The 20309-nt window shown below is 43.4% G+C and overlaps 1 protein-coding gene across 2 annotated transcripts; it reads left to right on the top strand.

The window, feature by feature from the left end:
* The first annotated feature begins 404 nt into the window (after positions 1 to 404).
* On the top strand, positions 405 to 19927 carry LOC110496973 (cystathionine beta-synthase). 2 transcript variants are annotated; one of them, XM_036951674.1, is made up of 15 exons: positions 405 to 559; positions 5532 to 5834; positions 6659 to 6765; positions 8528 to 8662; positions 8861 to 8940; positions 9064 to 9268; positions 9748 to 9839; positions 10495 to 10620; positions 10744 to 10828; positions 11085 to 11190; positions 14390 to 14467; positions 15579 to 15713; positions 16097 to 16205; positions 16764 to 16848; positions 18633 to 19927. In XM_036951674.1, exons 2-15 carry the CDS (start codon positions 5539 to 5541, stop codon positions 18758 to 18760), a joined length of 1767 nt encoding a protein of 588 aa, XP_036807569.1. In that variant the 5' UTR covers positions 405 to 559; positions 5532 to 5538; the 3' UTR covers positions 18761 to 19927. The 2 variants fall into 2 exon arrangements, with proteins under 2 accessions (XP_036807569.1, XP_036807570.1); XM_036951675.1 differs by lacking the exons at positions 16764 to 16848; positions 18633 to 19927 and adding an exon at positions 16395 to 16561.
* The last annotated feature ends 382 nt before the right edge of the window (positions 19928 to 20309 follow it).

The following is a 20309-nucleotide window of genomic DNA, read 5'->3' as shown; positions in this document are numbered from 1 at the left end:
CGAGTACCCAGTTGTTTTGAACTCAGCAAATGTTATGACCGTGTACCCAAATGTATCCATCCGTATTATGTCTAATGGTTACGCATGGAAATGACCTTGGACAACCAAGATCAACAGTTGGAAAAATACAGTCCTCACAAAGAATAGTGACCTAAAAAAAAAACATTTACGACCATAAACCATGCGTGAAAGGCACGTTAACGCATTGAATGGCACACTGGGATGCGCGAGTTGCGTATGTTTCTGAAACTAACATTTGAGAAGGTTCTTTACTTTTTGGAAATTAATATAAATAGATCCCTGGTTAACTTCCATACGTTTTCGCCATGTACTACTTGTTTCACCAAATCTGCATCTCTTATTGGAGGAGGGGCAGAAATAGACTCCCTCGCTGCAGCCAATCAAAGTGCGCCCTAAACATGCATTCTTCCCCAACGATTGGCTAACCTCCTCGCGCTGATGGTCATCTTTATTATCCAACTGTTGTTACCTAAGTCTCTTTCTATCACCGGAGGAAGATTCTTTACCTCTCCAGATTCCCAGACCATCAGATACATAGGTAAGTTGAAACTGATCGACCACTTGCATGATGATGTTAGTGCAACTGTTTTTTAATGCACATGTATTTGATGATGCCATGTTCCATTCATCGACATAAGGTTCTGTGTCCTTGTAAAGTTGTATAATTATGCTGTACCTACCTACTGAGTCATGGCAATCCAAATAATAGTAAGAGGTGGGTACTACAATGATCGTTCGTGTTTTAAACAAGCACATGGGTTTATTTCCGGGGTCCATAAACCCCCGACCATATGGGGTCATGGCTAGAAGGGATCCAACGTTTGTCAAATTAACGTCAGATTTGACTTTTCGTAGTACAGTAGGTTAGGAGTTATTGTGTTTTTGACTACGCTTGTTTATTCCATGTGTAACTCTGTGTTGTTTGTGTCGCACGGCTTTGCCTTATCTTGGTCAGGTCGCAGTTGTAAATGAGAACTTGTTCTCAACTAGCTTACCTGGTTAAATAAAGGTGAAATAAAAAGGAACATTATGGTACATTTAGGAAACGGGTTTGGGTTAGCAAAAAGGCACACACAAACATCTGCCTTTGACCCACCATATGGGACTATTTTTGGGTCCTACTGTCTATCATCAGTTACCTGAATACAAGATCGCTTTGTGTTGAGAAATGAAGTTATAATGTATACCTGTGAATCCTCCATCACACTTGTTGTCTCTTTCTGTTCTGGTGACTGAGGGCTGCAGGTAATGAATTTGAGCTGCACCATTAGTTCATTTTGCCCACCACAATTTGCCATAGTTGAGTGCACTCTTGTGCCATGACTAAACAAAATATATGTTTCTAGTATGGCCCTAAAAAGACATTGCCTGTCATAACTATTCAGAGGCAGAGCCCATCTAGTCAGAGCTCGATTCCACAGAGTCGTCAAACTTCCTTCACCATGGTGTTTAATCCGCTATTTTATTTTACCTTTATTTAACGAAGCAAATCAGTTAATAAGAACGAATTCTTATTTTCAAATGCGGCCTAGGAACAGTGGGTTAACTGCCTTGTTCAGGGGCAGAACGACAGGTTTTCACCAGCTCGGGGATTCGATTTTTACAACCTTTACGTTTACTAGGCCAACGCTCTAACCACTAGGCTACCTTCCGCTATGGCCTTCATGGCTCTGAATAGTTTTGACCGGCGTTATTGGACACTGTCTTGGTAGGGCAGTTATATGTATTATTATATGGTTGTAAATCCTGTCCTTTTTGTTATTTACCCTTGTTTTTAGCCAGGCTATATATATATATATATATATATATATATATATATATATATATATATATATATATATATATATATATATATATATATATATATATATATATATGCACACTATCGTTTAATTCCACTTTTGGGAATTCTGAAAGAGATTTAAAAAATAACATACTTTGTGGTAGAAGGTATTGAGAATATCCGTTGAGAGAAGCTCCAAAGGAAGTTTATCTCATGTAGTAACTGTTACAACTGGTGGGTTGGGTCTGGAGGGTGTCAGCTCAACTGGTTTGGTTACACAAGCAAGGCCAGCTGTTACGTAACACAACCCTCTGAACATTTCAGCCTCAACTCAGCCTCATTGCCACTCAGTGAACCTGTCTGCAAGGGGGATCAGATTGCAAATGAACTCACCCAAGGAACACTCAAACCTCTGCTCCCATATCTGTCATAGCAGTAGTTAGACAGACGCTGTAACAGCAGTAGCATGACCAGCAGTAGTAGTTCCATTAAGAAATGCGCTGGCTCAGGAGGGAACGTTTCCTTTGGTCTCTCTCTGTCTCCAACCCTACGTTGTTTTCCTAAGGACACAATGCTCTCCGGTGGGTTTATTGTGTGCTGGTCATTTGGTGTCAAGCCACTCAGGCGAGGTTTGTGTCTTCAGTGCAGTTCAGAAAGAGGTCCATTTGAACAGCTGCTTGGAAGTGTACACTGCCTATTAGTATTAGACAGGAGCAACACAACAGACTGAACTCTCTGTCTGGGAATCCAAAGAATTAGTACCATTTTAATACGTTAGGGACAGTATGTTGTCTTGTTAATATGTTAGGGACAGTATGTTGTCTTGTTAATATGTTAGGGACAGTATGTTGTCTTGTTAATATGTTAAGGACAGTATGTTGTCTTGTTAGGGACAGTATGTTGTCTTGTTAATACGTTGTCTTGTTAATACGTTAGGGACAGTATGTTGTCTTGTTAATATGTTAGGGACAGTATGTTGTCTTGTTAGGGACAGTATGTTGTCTTGTTAGGGACAGTATGTTGTCTTGTTAATACGTTGTCTTGTTAATACGTTAGGGACAGTATGTTGTCTTGTTAATATGTTAGGGACAGTATGTTGTCTTGTTAATACGTTAGGGACAGTATGTTGTCTTGTTAATACGTTAGGGACAGTATGTTGTCTTGTTAATATGTTAGGGACAGTATGTTGTCTTGTTAATATGTTAGGGACAGTATGTTGTCTTGTTAATATGTTAGGGACAGTATGTTGTCTTGTTAATATGTTAGGGACAGTATGTTGTCTTGTTAATATGTTAGGGACAGTATGTTGTCTTGTTAATATGTTAGGGACAGTATGTTGTCTTGTTAATATGTTAGGGACAGTATGTTGTCTTGTTAACGTTGTCTTGTTGATACGTTAGGGACAGTATGTTGTCTTGTTAATATGTTAGGGATAGTACGTTGTCTTGTTGATATGTTAGGGACAGTACGTTGTCTTGTTGATATGTTAGGGACAGTATGTTGTCTTGTTAATATGTTAGGGACAGTATGTTGTCTTGTTAATATGTTAGGGACAGTATGTTCTCTTGTTAATATGTTAGGGACAGTATGTTGTCTTGTTAATATGTTAGGGACAGTACGTTGTCTTGTTGATATGTTAGGGACAGTATGTTGTCTTGTTGATATGTTAGGGACAGTATGTTGTCTTGTTGATACGTTAGGGACAGTATGTTGTCTTGTTAATATGTTAGGGACAGTATGTTGTCTTGTTAATATGTTAGGGACAGTATGTTGTCTTGTTAATATGTTAGGGACAGTATGTTGTCTTGTTAACATGTTAGGGACAGTATGTTGTCTTGTTAATATGTTAGGGACAGTATGTTGTCTTGTTAATATGTTAGGGACAGTATGTTGTCTTGTTGATATGTTAGGGACAGTATGTTGTCTTGTTAATATGTTAGGGACAGTATGTTGTCTTGTTGATATGTTAGGGACAGTATGTTGTCTTGTTAATATGTTAGGGACAGTATGTTGTCTTGTTAATATGTTAGGGACAGTATGTTGTCTTGTTAATATGTTGTCTTGTTGATACGTTAGGGACAGTATGTTGTCTTGTTAATATGTTAGGGACAGTATGTTGTCTTGTTAATATGTTAGGGACAGTATGTTGTCTTGTTAATATGTTAGGGACAGTATGTTGTCTTGTTAATATGTTAGGGACAGTATGTTGTCTTGTTAATACGTTAGGGACAGTATGTTGTCTTGTTAATATGTTAGGGACAGGATGTTGTCTTGTTGATACGTTAGGGACAGGATGTTGTCTTGTTGATACGTTAGGGACAGTATGTTGTCTTGTTAATATGTTAGGGACAGTACGTTGTCTTGTTAATATGTTAGGGACAGTACGTTGTCTTGTTAACGTTGTCTTGTTAATACGTTAGGGACAGTATGTTGTCTTGTTGATACATTAAGGACAGTATGTTGTCTTGTTAATACGTTAGGGACAGTATGTTGTCTTGTTAATACGTTAGGGACAGTATGTTGTCTTGTTAATATGTTAGGGACAGTATGTTGTCTTGTTAATATGTTAGGGACAGTATGTTGTCTTGTTAATATGTTAGGGACAGTATGTTGTCTTGTTAATATGTTAGGGACAGTATGTTGTCTTGTTAATATGTTAGGGACAGTATGTTGTCTTGTTAATATGTTAGGGACAGTATGTTGTCTTGTTAATATGTTGTCTTGTTGATATGTTAGGGACAGTATGTTGTCTTGTTAATATGTTAGGGACAGTATGTTGTCTTGTTAATATGTTAGGGACAGTATGTTGTCTTGTTGATACGTTAGGGACAGTATGTTGTCTTTTTAATATGTTAGGGACAGTATGTTGTCTTGTTAATATGTTAGGGACAGTATGTTGTCTTGTTAATATGTTGTCTTGTTGATATGTTAGGGACAGTATGTTGTCTTGTTGATATGTTAGGGACAGGTCATTGTCTTCTATAACCCTGGGTCTTTAGGCAATACAAATTAGCTGGACACACACAATTACCTCCATTAATGATTAGCCCTTCTGAACAGGGGTCATTTCTTTAAATTGTAGCGCCTCACATCTAGCAACTCGGGTATAGGAGCCAATCTCACATTTGACCTTTCACATATTTTAAGTGATTGTTTTGTTCATTGACCTGAGGATGTTCACTGACTTAAACATCAAACGTGTTGAGGTAGTGCGTCTGCCTGAGTAATTTGTACCTGAACTGTGGGGCTCCCAGTACCACTCTTCAGAGGGACGTACAGCATGGCATGGTGGTGTCAGGTGTGCAGGTTAATATGCACCTCACTGGGCCTCTTGGGGTCAAACGTTTTACTTTTTTTTTTTTGTGTCATTTTTGTCAGGAATGTTCTTATTGGCTTCCTGGCTGTAATTAGTTTGAAGTCGTCAGTCTGTCCAGCAGTGTGTATAGTATGAGACAGACAACAGCAGCAGCTCCTCGATTCCCTCAAATATTCTGAAGAGGCCTTCTGCTGCTCCTGTCCCTCAGACCGCTAGGTGGTGTTGAAACATTGTCTGGACGTTGGACTCTTAAATAGCCCCAAACCACTGATACAGGGTCAGATCACTTATTGTCCAGCTAACGGTTACAATTAGGACTGGGGTCAGGGGAATATGATCCTAGATCTGTGCTTACGAGCAGGACAGAGGCTACGTGCCATTTACTAGCCCATGTGCCATTTAACTTCCTAGGTGAGACATGCCTGCGGTCCCCTCCCTTAAAGACAACAGCGTCCTGGGCCCTGTGTGCCCGCACGCTGCCAGGCTACGCGTCACCAACGGCAATGGGGACGCCAACGGATCCTCCAAGATCCAGGAAGGGCTGTTACAACTCCCAACCAAGGGGGGCGTCAGAGACAAGCTAGAGGTGGAGGACGTGACTGGAACCATCCAGGCGGTGGGGGAGAGGAAGTGGATCCGTCCCGACCTTCCTAGCCGGTGCACCTGGAGACTGGGGGGCAACCACGCCGACTCCCCCCACACCCATCCTCAACAGTAAGACTGGTCACCCTAACCATAACCCTCAACAGTAAGACTGGTCACCCTAACCATAACCCTCAACAGTAAGACTGGTCACCCTAACCGTAACCCTCAACAGTAACAATGGTAACCCTCAACCGTAACAATGGTAACCCTCAACCGTAACAATGGTAACCCTCAACAGTAAGACTGGTAACCCTCAACAGTAAGACTGGTAACCCTCAACAGTAAGACTGGTAACCCTCAACAGTAAGACTGGTAACCCTCAACAGTAAGACTGGTAACCCTCAACAGTAAAACTACTAACCCTCAACAGTAAGACTGGTCACCCTAACCATAACCCTCAACAGTAAGACTGGTCACCCTAACCGTAACCCTCAACAGTAACAATGGTAACCCTCAACCGTAACAATGGTAACCCTCAACAGTAAGACTGGTAACCCTCAACAGTAAGACTGGTAACCCTCAACAGTAAGACTGGTAACCCTCAACAGTAAGACTGGTAACCCTCAACAGTAAGACTGGTAACCCTCAACAGTAAGACTGGTGACCCTCAACAGTAAGACTGGTGACCCTCAACAGTAAAACTGGTAACCCTCAACAGTAAGACTGGTAACCCTCAACAGTAAGACTGGTAACCCTCAACAGTAAGACTGGTGACCCTCAACAGTAAGACCGGTTAACCTTTTATGTTATTCCTTCCACCCGTCTCCTCCTCTACTCATTTCCACTTTATTCCATTATCCATCTTTTAGTCAGATTCATGTCAATGTGGAATGAGCGTTGATCATTCATCAACGTTGAGTTAGTCAGTGACATCATAAATTCCCCTCTTCCAGGACCAAAGCTCCTAAAATCCTCACCAACATCCTCCGGAGGATCGGTGACACCCCGCTGGTGCGCATGAACAAGATCCCCAAGACCTTCGGCCTCAAGTGTGAAGTCTGTGAGTTTATCAGGGAGTCTTTTCTCAGAACCCTTTTGAGATGAATGAACCTTAACTTGCTACATGGGTGCAAATGTTTCCCACTCAATGTTTCAGCCTTGTTTGTGCACTTTTCTCACGGAGAGTTACCAATTTATTTGTGCCTCCATGATAAAACCTATCCCTGAATCTTGCATTATCTGCCAGTCAGACATAGTCCTGAGAATACTGTTCAGACAGTATTCAAGGCTGTCTTCCCCCTCCACGTCTCTTTCTGTTGAGGCAGACATAGTCCTGAGAATACCGTTCAGACAGTATTCAAGGCTGTCTTCCCCCTCCACGTCTCTTTGTGTTGAGGCAGACATAGTCCTGAGAATACTGTTCAGGCAGTATTCAAGGCTGTCTTCCCCCTCCACGTCTCTTTGTGTTGAGGCAGACATAGTCCTGAGAATACTGTTCAGGCAGTATTCAAGGCTGTCTTCCCCCTCCACGTCTCTTTCTGTTGAGGCAGACATAGTCCTGAGAATACTGTTCAGGCAGTATTCAAGGCTGTCTTCCCCCTCCACGTCTCTTTGTGTTGAGGCAGACATAGTCCTGAGAATACTGTTCAGGCAGTATTCAAGGCTGTCTTCCCCCTCCACGTCTCTTTGTGTTGAGGCAGACATAGTCCTGAGAATACTGTTCAGGCAGTATTCAAGGCTGTCTTCCCTCCACGTCTCTTTGTGTTGAGGCAGACATAGTCCTGAGAATACTGTTCAGACAGTATTCAAGGCTGTCTTCCCTCCACGTCTCTTTGTGTTGAGGCAGACATAGTCCTGAGAATACTGTTCAGGCAGTATTCAAGGCTGTCTTCCCTCCACGTCTCTTTGTGTTGAGGCAGACATAGTCCTGAGAATACTGTTCAGGCAGTATTCAAGGCTGTCTTCCCCCTCCACGTCTCTTTGTGTTGAGGCAGACATAGTCCTGAGAATACTGTTCAGGCAGTATTCAAGGCTGTCTTCCCTCCACGTCTCTTTGTGTTGAGGCAGACATAGTCCTGAGAATACTGTTCAGGCAGTATTCAAGGCTGTCTTCCCCCTCCACGTCTCTTTGTGTTGAGGCAGACATAGTCCTGAGAATACTGTTCAGGCAGTATTCAAGGCTGTCTTCCCTCCACGTCTCTTTGTGTTGAGGCAGACATAGTCCTGAGAATACTGTTCAGACAGTATTCAAGGCTGTCTTCCCTCCATGTCTCTTTGTGTTGAGGCAGACATAGTCCTGAGAATACCGTTCAGACAGTATTCAAGGCTGTCTTCCCTCCATGTCTCTTTGTGTTGAGGCAGACATAGTCCTGAGAATACTGTTCAGGCAGTATTCAAGGCTGTCTTCCCTCCATGTCTCAGTCAAAAACCTTTTTCATTGGTTGGCTTAAGAAGTCGTGTGAATTTGGATTTACTTTGGGGCGTCTGTGTTCAGCTGACTTCTTTGTAGATTTCTTTATGCTTGACTCCATAATCCCATTTGGGATTTATTGACAGTTATATTGTATCGAATGTAACAGTTTAATTATATTGTTGGCTTTGGACTTTTGCACAGAAAATGACCCCACTTGTGATCCATACATTTTATGGTACAATGGAACCAATGGAATAGCTACAAAAGTGCAAACTCTAAACTAAATGAGATGAACATGTTTGACCCAGGTCTGGTTACATTATCAGATGTTTTCAGACATTCAGAATTAAAAACATTTGAATCTGTGTGTGTGATCCAGTGTGTACCGTTCTGTTTTGTCTCTGTGCAGTGGCCAAGTGTGAGTACTTCAACGCGGGCGGCAGTGTGAAGGATAGAATCAGTCTGCGTATGGTGGAGGATGCAGAGAGGGCAGGACATCTGAAACCAGGAGACACGATCATAGAGCCCACCTCAGGCAATACAGGTAACTGTGTGTGTCTCAGTAAATGAATAGGAATGTGTCTCACTAGTGGTAGATTCACTGAATTGTGTGTGTCCGTGTGTATCCCATGTGTCCGTGTGTGTGTGTGTGTCCGTGTGTATCCCTGTGTGTGTGTGTGTGTGTGTGTGTATGTGTCCGTGTGTATCCCTGTGTGTGTGTGTGTCCGTGTGTGTGTGACAGGTATCGGTCTGGCTCTGGCTGCAGCTGTGAAGGGTTACCGCTGTATCATTGTCATGCCTGAGAAGATGAGCATGGAGAAGGTAAGACTGCTGTACGCCTGCCTCATCAATCTCCCCTCCAGGAATTTGACAGGACCTATTTGATTGAAGTCTGCACAAATGATCATGAAAACGCTGCCTGTCTGTGTGTCTGCATGCACCCAGGTGGATGTTTTGAGAGCCCTGGGCGCAGAGATCGTCCGTACTCCCACCAGCGCTCGTTTCGATTCACCAGAGTCTCACGTGGGCGTGGCTTGGCGTCTGAAGAACGAGATCCCCAACTCTCACATCCTGGACCAGTACCGTAACCCTAGTAACCCCCTGGCCCACTATGACACCACAGCAGAGGAGATACTGGAACAGTGTGATGGTGAGACAGACTTCCTCTCGGCTCCCTCCCTCTATTCCTCCCTCTCTTGTTCTCTCTTTCCTTCTCTCTTGTCTTGCTGGCATTCTCTCTCTCTCTCAAAATACTGTGATTTGTTCAGAGATTGTTATTTAGAAATGCAAATTCATTATTTCTATACACTTTCTGCCTGGTTTAGGTTCAGACTGGAGTATTTTTTTCATAGAATAAGTCATAAAAAAATATATATAACAAAAACACTTATTTTTTTATTATTACTCAGACACCCGCTACCCATTCAAAACCTCGTCGTCATCCACTAGCTGAGAATCACTGTTATACAAGCGTGTGTGTTTGAATAAGGTTTAACTCATGGTTTTGGTCAACAGCAAAGCATTGTCTGAGCAGTTGTGTGGGCTTGTAGCCCTCATAGAGACACTGTTCATGATCTGAATCCATCTGTATGAGCTAACCTGACACCCTCCACGTCTGTGACCTGGCAGGGAAAGTGGACATGCTGGTGGCAGGCGCTGGCACAGGCGGCACCATCACTGGCATTGCCCGCAAACTGAAGGAGAGGTGCCCCAACATCCAGGTGAGTGAACTCTGGGTGTCCACCTGGAATCAATTCCCATCCCCAGGTGGCTTCTGACTAGGGTTGTGGACAGTTCAATTGAAATTGCTATTCAAGTATGGAAAGATCCATACAAATAGAATCAGTCTCAACTTGGATCTTCACATCCACTACTTCAGCATGACGGAATAGAAACGGTTCTGATCACAGGCTATGGCCGTCCTTACTGGGTGTTAACTTGTGTCTGACATGGTGTGGTTCTGTCTGTTGTGGTTCTGTCTGGTCTTGTCTGGTCTTGTCTGGTGTGGTTCTGTCTGGTGTGGTTCTGTCTGGTCTTGTCTGGTGTGTTTCTGTCTGGTCTTGTCTGGTGTGTTTCTGTCTGGTCTGGTGTGGTTCTGTGTGGTGTGGTTCTGTCTGATCTTGTGTGATTCGGTGTGGTTCTGTCTGATCTTGTGTGATTCGGGGTGGTTCTGGTCTGGTGTGGTTCTGTCTGGTCTGATGTGGTTCTGTCTGGTCTGATGTGGTTCTGTCTTGTCTGATGTGGTTCTGTCTGGTGTGGTTCTGTCTTGTCTGGTGTGGTTCTGTCTGGTCTGGTGTGGTTCTGTCTTGTCTGGTGTGGTTCTGTCTGGTCTGATGTGGTTCTGTCTGGTATGGTTCTGTCTGTGTGTGTGGTCAGATCATCGGTGTGGACCCTGAAGGCTCCATCCTGGCTGAACCAGAGGAGCTGAACAAGACAGACAAGACCCAGTACGAGGTGGAGGGCATCGGATACGACTTCATCCCCACTGTACTGGACCGATCAGTGAGTCAGATGGACATACACAAACACACACACACACACACATATACACACACACACACAAACACACACACACATAAACACACACACACACACACTACCTCACCAGGGTGTGTCTACCTGTAGGTGGTGGATAGCTGGTACAAGTCCAACGATGAGGAGTCCTTCAACATGTCCCGTATGCTGGTCAGAGACGAGGGCTTGCTGTGTGGTACGTTTGTCACCGTTCTGTTTCTCTGTCTTTCATCTCACTGTCACCAGTGGTGACTCTGTGGCCGTGTTGCAGGTCATCCGTATTGCACATCAAATGAAGGTGGTTCCTGAGACATTCAGTACTTCTCCAGGGGCTGGGATATCTGCACATTCCCACTTCAATAAAGACCACCTGTCATGTTCTGATTTGTGGGTTGACCTGGCCACGGGTCGTCATGCCAACCAGTGTGCCCGTCTCTTGTCCCCTGTGCCAGGTGGCAGCTCGGGCACGGCCATGGCAGCGGCGGTGAGGGTGGCCAAGGACCTGAAGGAGGGCCAGCGGTGTGTGGTCATCCTGCCAGACTCCATCCGCAACTACATGTGAGGAACCAGGGACTAGAATATACTGTTATATTATGACTATAATATACTGTAGTCCTATAGTGAAACTAATGATCTGTCAGGGTTTAGCTTAGCCTGGCCCCTTGTGGCCATGTCTGAATATTGCAGCTGTTGCCTCGTGGGAATCACTGATTCATGATCCCCTCTTTAATCTGAACCTTTAACAGCTGTTCCTAGTGGATGAAGTAACTAACAACCCTTCTCTTTAATCTGAACCTTTAACAGCTGTTCCTAGTGGATGAAGTAACTAACAACCCTTCTCTTTAATCTGAACCTTTAACAGCTGTTCCTAGTGGATGAAGTAACTAACAACCCTTCTCTTTAATCTGAACCTTTAACAGCTGTTCCTAGTGGATGAAGTAACTAACAACCCTTCTCTTTAATCTGAACCTTTAACAGCTGTTCCTAGTGGATGAAGTAACTAACAACCCTTCTCTTTAATCTGAACCATTAACAGCTGTTCCTAGTGGATGAAGTAACTAACAACCCTTCTCTTTAATCTGAACCTTTAACAGCTGTTCCTAGTGGATGAAGTAACTAACAACCCTTCTCTTTAATCTGAACCTTTAACAGCTGTTCCTAGTGGATGAAGTAACTAACAACCCTTCTCTTTAATCTGAACCATTAACAGCTGTTCCTAGTGGATGAAGTAACTAACAACCCTTCTCTTTAATCTGAACCTTTAACAGCTGTTCCTAGTGGATGAAGTAACTAACAACCCTTCTCTTTAATCTGAACCTTTAACAGCTGTTCCTAGTGGATGAAGTAACTAACAACCCTTCTCTTTAATCTGAACCTTTAACAGCTGTTCCTAGTGGATGAAGTAACTAACAACCCTTCTCTTTAATCTGAACCTTTAACAGCTGTTCCTAGTGGATGAAGTAACTAGCAACCCTTCTCTTTAATCTGAACCATTAACAGCTGTTCCTAGTGGATGAAGTAACTAACAACCCATTCTCTTTAATCTGAACCTTTAACAGCTGTTCCTAGTGGATGAAGTAACTAACAACCCTTCTCTTTAATCTGAACCTTTAACAGCTGTTCCTAGTGGATGAAGTAACTAACAACCCTTCTCTTTAATCTGAACCTTTAACAGCTGTTCCTAGTGGATGAAGTAACTAACAACCCTTCTCTTTAATCTGAACCTTTAACAGCTGTTCCTAGTGGATGAAGTAACTAACAACCCATTCTCTTTAATCTGAACCTTTAACAGCTGTTCCTAGTGGATGAAGTAACTAACAACCCTTCTCTTTAATCTGAACCATTAACAGCTGTTCCTAGTGGATGAAGTAACCAACAACCCTTCTCTTTAATCTGAATCATTAACAGCTGTTCCTAGTGGATGAAGTAACTAACAACCCTTCTCTTTAATCTGAACCATTAACAGCTGTTCCTAGTGGATGAAGTAACTAACAACCCTTCTCTTTAATCTGAACCTTTAACAGCTGTTCCTAGTGGATGAAGTAACTAACAACCCTTCTCTTTAATCTGAACCTTTAACAGCTGTTCCTAGTGGATGAAGTAACTAACAACCCTTCTCTTTAATCTGAACCTTTAACAGCTGTTCCTAGTGGATGAAGTAACTAACAACCCTTCTCTTTAATCTGAACCATTAACAGCTGTTCCTAGTGGATGAAGTAACTAACAACCCTTCTCTTTAATCTGAACCTTTAACAGCTGTTCCTAGTGGATGAAGTAACTAACAACCCTTCTCTTTAATCTGAACCATTAACAGCAGTTCCTAGTGGATGAAGTAACTAACAACCCTTCTCTTTAATCTGAACCTTTAACAGCTGTTCCTAGTGGATGAAGTAACTAACAACCCTTCTCTTTAATCTGAACCTTTAACAGCTGTTCCTAGTGGATGAAGTAACTAACAACCCTTCTCTTTAATCTGAACCTTTAACAGCTGTTCCTAGTGGATGAAGTAACTAACAACCCTTCTCTTTAATCTGAACCTTTAACAGCTGTTCCTAGTGGATGAAGTAACTAACAACCCTTCTCTTTAATCTGAACCTTTAACAGCTGTTCCTAGTGGATGAAGTAACTAACAACCCTTCTCTTTAATCTGAACCTTTAACAGCTGTTCCTAGTGGATGAAGTAACTAACAACCCTTCTCTTTAATCTGAACCTTTAACAGCTGTTCCTAGTGGATGAAGTAACTAACAACCCTTCTCTTTAATCTGAACCTTTAACAGCTGTTCCTAGTGGATGAAGTAACTAACAACCCTTCTCTTTAATCTGAACCATTAACAGCTGTTCCTAGTGGATGAAGTAACTAACAACCCATTCTCTTTAATCTGAACCTTTAACAGCTGTTCCTAGTGGATGAAGTAACTAACAACCCTTCTCTTTAATCTGAACCTTTAACAGCTGTTCCTAGTGGATGAAGTAACCAACAACCCTTCTCTTTAATCTGAACCTTTAACAGCTGTTCCTAGTGGATGAAGTAACTAACAACCCTTCTCCTTAATCTGAACCTTTAACAGCTGTTCCTAGTGGATGAAGTAACTAACAACCCTTCTCTTTAATCTGAACCTTTAACAGCTGTTCCTAGTGGATGAAGTAACTAACAACCCTTCTCTTTAATCTGAACCATTAACAGCTGTTCCTAGTGGATGAAGTAACTAACAACCCTTCTCTTTAATCTGAACCTTTAACAGCTGTTCCTAGTGGATGAAGTAACTAACAACCCTTCTCTTTAATCTGAACCTTTAACAGCTGTTCCTAGTGGATGAAGTAACTAACAACCCTTCTCTTTAATCTGAACCATTAACAGCTGTTCCTAGTGGATGAAGTAACTAACAACCCTTCTCTTTAATCTGAACCTTTAACAGCTGTTCCTAGTGGATGAAGTAACTAACAACCCTTCTCTTTAATCTGAACCTTTAACAGCTGTTCCTAGTGGATGAAGTAACTCACAACCCTTCTCTTTAATCTGAACCTTTAACAGCTGTTCCTAGTGGATGAAGTAACTAACAACCCTTCTCTTTAATCTGAACCTTTAACAGCTGTTCCTAGTGGATGAAGTAACCAACAACCCTTCTCTTTAATCTGAACCATTAACAGCTGTTCCTAGTGGATGAAGTAACTAACAACCCTTCTCTTTAATCTGAACCTTTAACAGCTGTTCCTAGTGGATGAAGTAACCAACAACGACTCTTCTCTTTTTTTCAGGACCAAGTTCCTGAGTGACAAGTGGATGTTCCAGAAAGGCTTCCTGAAGGAGTCAGACATCATGGTAAACAAACCCTGGTAGGTCTGAACAAACCCCGCTGGGTCTGTGTCTCTGAACAAACCCTGGTGGGTCTAAACAAACCCTGGTAGGTCTAAACAAACCCCCCTGGGTCTGTGTCTCTGAACAAACCCTGGTAGGTCTAAACAAACCCCCCTGGGTCTGTGTCTCTGAACAAACCCTGGTAGGTCTAAACAAACCCCCCTGGGTCTGTGTCTCTGAATAAACCCTGGTGGGTCTAAACAAACCTCCCTGGGTCTGTGTCTCTAAACAAACCCTGCTGGGTCTGTGTCTCTGAATAAATCCTGCTGGGTCTGTGTCTCTGAATAAACCCTGGTGGGTCTAAACAAACCCCCCTGGGTCTGTGTCTCTAAACAAACCCTGCTGGGTCTGTGTCTCTGAATAAACCCTGCTGGGTCTGTGTCTCTGAATAAATCCTGCTGGGTCTGTGTCTCTGAATAAACCCTGCTGGGTCTGTGTCTCTGACCAAACCCTGCTGGGTCTGTGTCTCTGAATAAACCCTGCTGGGTCTGTGTCTCTGAATAAACCCTGCTGGGTCTGTGTCTCTGAATAAACCCTGCTGGGTCTGTGTCTCTGAACAAACCCCGCTGGGTCTGTGTCTCTGACCAAACCCTGCTGGGTCTGTGTCTCTGAATAAACCCTGGTGGGTCTGTGTCTCTGAATAAACCCCGCTGGGTCTGTGTCTCTGAATAAACCCTGGTGGGTCTGTGTCTCTGAATAAACCCCGCTGGGTCTGTGTCTCTGAATAAACCCTGGTGGGTCTGTGTCTCTGAATAAATCCTGCTGGGTCTGTGTCAGTCTCAGGTGTAAATTGTAGAGTTTTAGCACCCAGGCAATTGTGGGGTGATTTCTGTGTATTATGCCTTTTAAAGGTTGTATTTTGTTTTTATTTATTTAATTGGTTGTCTATGTCTCTCTCTCTCTCCCTCCATCTATTTCTCTCTCTCTCTCTCTCTCTCCCTCCCTCTATTTCTCTCTCCCTCCCTCTATTTCTCTCTCTCTCCCTCCCTCTATTTCTCTCTCTCTCCCTCCCTCTATTTCTCTCTCTCTCCCTCCCTCTATTTCTCTCTCTCTCCCTCCCTCTATTTCTCTCTCTCCCTCCCTCCCCAGGTGGTGGAACCTGAAGCTGCAGGGGTTGAACCTCTCTGCCCCTCTGACCGTCCTGCCCACGGTCAGCTGTCAGAAGACCATCAAGATCCTGAAGGAGAACGGCTTTGACCAGGCCCCTGTAGTGGACGAGGCTGGGTGGGTGTCCTCCTCCACTGTCTCATCTCCTGCCTCTTTCATTAACCAGAGGACGTTTCCCAAATGGCACCCTATTCCCTTCATAGGGCACTAATGTTGACCATGTAGGGAATAGGGTGCCATTTTGGACATATCCATTATCTTTGTGTCGCTTACTAGTTCACGGTGAAGAAATTAAATGGTTGTAGAGAATCTGAAAATATCTTCCATTGAAATAACCCTGGAATTAAATTCATGAGTATTGTTGATTTGTAAATGTTGTTAACCCATGTTTCACCTGTGGACATTGACCATCTGATTCAGGTCATTCAACTGTTCTGGTGACATTATCCATGGGTTAGTGTTGTTCTGCTGCTAAAATAACCGTGTGTGAGTGTGTGTAGGCTGGTCCTAGGAATGGTTACTTTGGGGAATATGCTGGCCTCTGTGCTGGCTGGGAAGATCAAACCCTCAGACCCAGTCAACAAGGTGATCTACACCCAGTTCAAACAGGTCAGTCTCACACACACACACACACACACACACACACACACACACACACGTGTTTGCAGGCACACTTTTTCTGTAAGTAGTGCAAATAGGTCTCACACACACTGAAATCACCCATGTTTGTTTATATGATGAAACGGTCGTCTCTATCTTACGTCTGACTGATAACCTCACGTCTCATCCTATTCTCAGATCCGTCTGACTGATAACCTCACGTCTCATCCTATTCTCAGATCCGTTTGACTGATAACCTCACGTCTCATCCTATTCTCAGATCCGTCTGACTGATAACCTCACGTCTCATCCTATTCTCAGATCCGTCTGACTGATAACCTCACGTCTCATCCTATTCTCAGATCCGTTTGACTGATAACCTCACGTGTCATCCTATTCTCAGATCCGTTTGACTGAAAACCTCATGTCTCATCCTATTCTCAGATCCGTCTGACTGATAACCTCACGTCTCATCCTATTCTCAGATCCGTTTGACTGATAACCTCACGTCTCATCCTATTCTCAGATCCGTTTGACTGATAACCTCACGTCTCATCCTATTCTCAGATCCGTCTGACTGATAACCTGGGGAAGCTCTCTCGTATCCTGGAGACGGACCATTTTGCCCTGGTGGTACACGAACAGATCCAATGTAAGTCTTTCTGCCTGCTATAATGGTGAACATGTTGCGGTAAGAGGAGTGAAGGTTCGTTGACATTTTTTTGAGGGCAGTTACAAGGTGGTAAGGTGGCTGGTCTGAACCCATTTAAACCAGTCTGGTTTAATGTCTGCTGTGTGCATGTGACTGGTATACAGCGCATTTGGAAAGTATTCAGACCTCTTGACTTTTTCCACATTTTGATACGTTACAACCTTATTCTAAAATGGATTAAATAAATAAAAAGTCTCATCTATCTACACACTAATGACAAACTGAAAACTGGTTTCAAGAAATTTTAGCACATTTATAACAAACAATAAAATAGCTTATTTACGTAGGTATTCCGAATTTTTGCTATGAGACTCGAAATTGAGCTCAGGTCCTTGCTGTTTCCATTGATCATCCTTGAGATGTTCTACAACTTGATTGGAGTCCACATGATTTGGAATGACACACACCTGTCTCTACGTAAGGTGCCAGAATTGACAGTGCACGTCAGAGCAAAAACCAAGCCATGAGGTCGAAGGAATTGTCCGTAGAACTCCGAGACAGGATTGTGTCAAGGCACAGGTCTGGGTAAGGTGACCAAAAAATGTCTGCATCATTCTTAAATGGAAGAAGTTTGGAACCACCAAGACTCTAACTAGATCTGGCTGCACAGCTAAACTGAGCCTTGCCAGGGTGATAACCAAGAACCCGATGGTCACTCTGACAGAGCTCCAGAGTTCCTCTGTGGAAATGGGAGAACCTTCCAGAAGGACAACCATCTCTACAGCACTCCATCAATCAGGCCTTTATGGTAGAGTGGCCAGACGGAAGCCACTCTTCAGTAAAAGGCACGTGACAGCCCGCTTGGAGTTTGCCAAAAGGCATCTAAACAAGATTCTCTGGTCTGATGAAACCAAGGTTGAACTCTTTGGCCTGAATGCCAAGTGTCACGTCTGGAGGAAACCTGGCACCATCCCTAAGGTGAAGCATGGTGGTGGCAGCATCATGCTGTGGGGATGTTTTTCAGCGCAGGGACTGGGATCGAGGGAAAGGTACAGAGATCCTTGATGAAAACCTGCTCCAGAGCATTCAGGACCTGGGACTGGGGCGAAGGTTCACCTTCCAACAGGACAACGACCCTAAGCACACAGCCAAGACAACGCAGGAGTGGCTTCGGGACAAGTTTCTGAATGTCCTCAAGTGGCCCAGCCAGAGCCCGGACTTGAACCCTATTGAACATCTCTGGAGAGACCTGAAAATAGCTGTGCAGCGATGCTCCCCATCCAACCTGACAGAGCTTGAGAAGATCTGCAGAGACAAATGGCAGAAACACCCCAAATACAGGTTTGCTAAGCTTGTAGCATCATACCCCAAGAAGACTCGAGGCTGTAATCACTGCCAAAGGTGCTTCAACAAAGTACTGAGTAAAGGGTCTGAATATTTATGCACATGTGATTTAAAAGAATAAACTTTCTTAGCAAACATTTCTAAAAACACTGTTTTTGCTTTGTCATTAGGGGGTATTGTGTGTAGATTGATGAGGTGGGATAAAACTATTTAATACAGTTTAGAATAAGGCTGTAACGTAACAAAAAGTGGGACAAGTCAAGGGGTCTGAGTACTTTACAAATGCACTGTATGTGCCAGTCTCAAAGTCCTCAGTTGTTTGGTCCCAACATTGATTTGGGCCTGCAACCAACCATAACCCCACCCTCCCCTCGTCCAATGATGGCTGTAAGAGGGAGCTAATGCCACCCTCTCTATCCTTCCCTGTCTCCTACTCTCAGACTTGACGGACGGCTCCCCCAGCCTGAAGCAGATGGTGTTTGGTGTGGTGACGGCCATCGACCTGCTCAACTTCGTCACGGCCAGGGAGAAGAGGGAGAGGTCCTTCTCTGAGTGCAGTGACCTGTGACCGTGTCCCCGTGACGGCTGGGTCATGTGCGCACAAACACCTCGTGCACACACACACGGAACACGTTAATTACACCTACAGCTCACAGCCATACACAAACACACTGTGATATTAACGACAATATAAAGAATATGAGGTCGTATGAACTTGATTGGTGGACAAACTGTTGTTGCTGCTTTCTCATGACGTGAGTCATTTAGCAGATGCTCTTATCCAGAGCGACCTACAGATAGTGAGGACATACTGTTCACCCCCAACTGGTCCCCCGAGGGAATCCAACCCACAACCCATTTTCATACTGTTCCCCCCCAACTGGTTCCCCGTGGGAATCTAACCCACAACCCATTTTCATACTGTTCCCCCCCAACTGGTCCCCCGTGGGAATCCAACCCACAACCCATTTTCATACTGTTCCCCCCCAACTGGTCCCCCGTGGGAATCCAACCCACAACCCTAGCGTTGCAAGCGCAATGCATTCATATGAAAGTCTTAAATCTTTGCTATATTTTGCGATCTTGATCATAGAATGTAGACACTGCCTACAGAGGGAATTCCCATGTTGCTTTGTGATGGCTATTTAAATGATCAGACTGTGCCCCATCCCATGTACTGAACCAATAATTGTGAAACCAATCTTTACTGAAAAAAAAAATGGTTTTAATTGTGAAAACATCAATCAATGCATTTCAACGCTATGCATAATGACACAACCCTGCACAATTACAACAGGTTTGGGAAACAGACCTGTATGTTGATGTGTTTTTTAAAGGTCCAATGCATCTGTTTTTATCTGGATATCAAATCATTTCTGGGTAACAAATAAGTATTTTACTGTGATTGTATTCAATTAAAACAAGTAGTTTCTTAGCAAAGAGCAATTTCTCAAGCAAGACTTTAGCTAGGACAGTTTGGGTGTGGTCTGAGTGGGGAGGGGAAAACTCAAAACTAGCTGTTATTGGGAAGAGAGGTATGGAACATTTTGCTGTTGGTCTATTAAAAAAAATGTATCGCATGATGTCACAATGGAAAGTCTAACCTCCCGCCCATACAAACCTGCTGATTAGAAGGCCCTGTGTAGATTGCATTTTCAACCAGCAACTATCAGGAAATAACACTGTCAGTGTCAGTTTCATCAGCTGTATGATATTAAACACAGGAAAAACAGAATTTTCAGAGTGTTTTTTTCTGTGTTTATATGCTGTCGCACCAAAACAGGCTGTGATTTCAAGGGCATCAGAATGTTCGCGATTTACATTCAAGTTATTTAGCAGATGCTCTTATCCAGAGTGATTTACAGTAATGAGTTATTTAGCAGACGCTCCTATCCAGAGTGATTTACAGTAATTAGTTATTTAGCAGACGCTCCTATCCAGAGTGATTTACAGTAATGAGTTATTTAGCAGACACTCCTATCCAGAGTGATTTACAGTAATGAGTTATTTAGCAGACGCTCCTATCCAGAGTGATTTACAGTAATGAGTTATTTAGCAGACGCTCCTATCCAGAGTGATTTACAGTAATGAGTTATTTAGCAGACGCTCCTATCCAG

This window comes from Oncorhynchus mykiss, chromosome 18, assembly GCF_013265735.2.
Source record: "Oncorhynchus mykiss isolate Arlee chromosome 18, USDA_OmykA_1.1, whole genome shotgun sequence".
Lineage (NCBI taxonomy): Eukaryota > Metazoa > Chordata > Actinopteri > Salmoniformes > Salmonidae > Oncorhynchus > Oncorhynchus mykiss.
The sequence above is the reverse complement of the archived record's forward strand: the minus strand, read 5'-3'. Positions and strand labels throughout refer to the sequence as shown.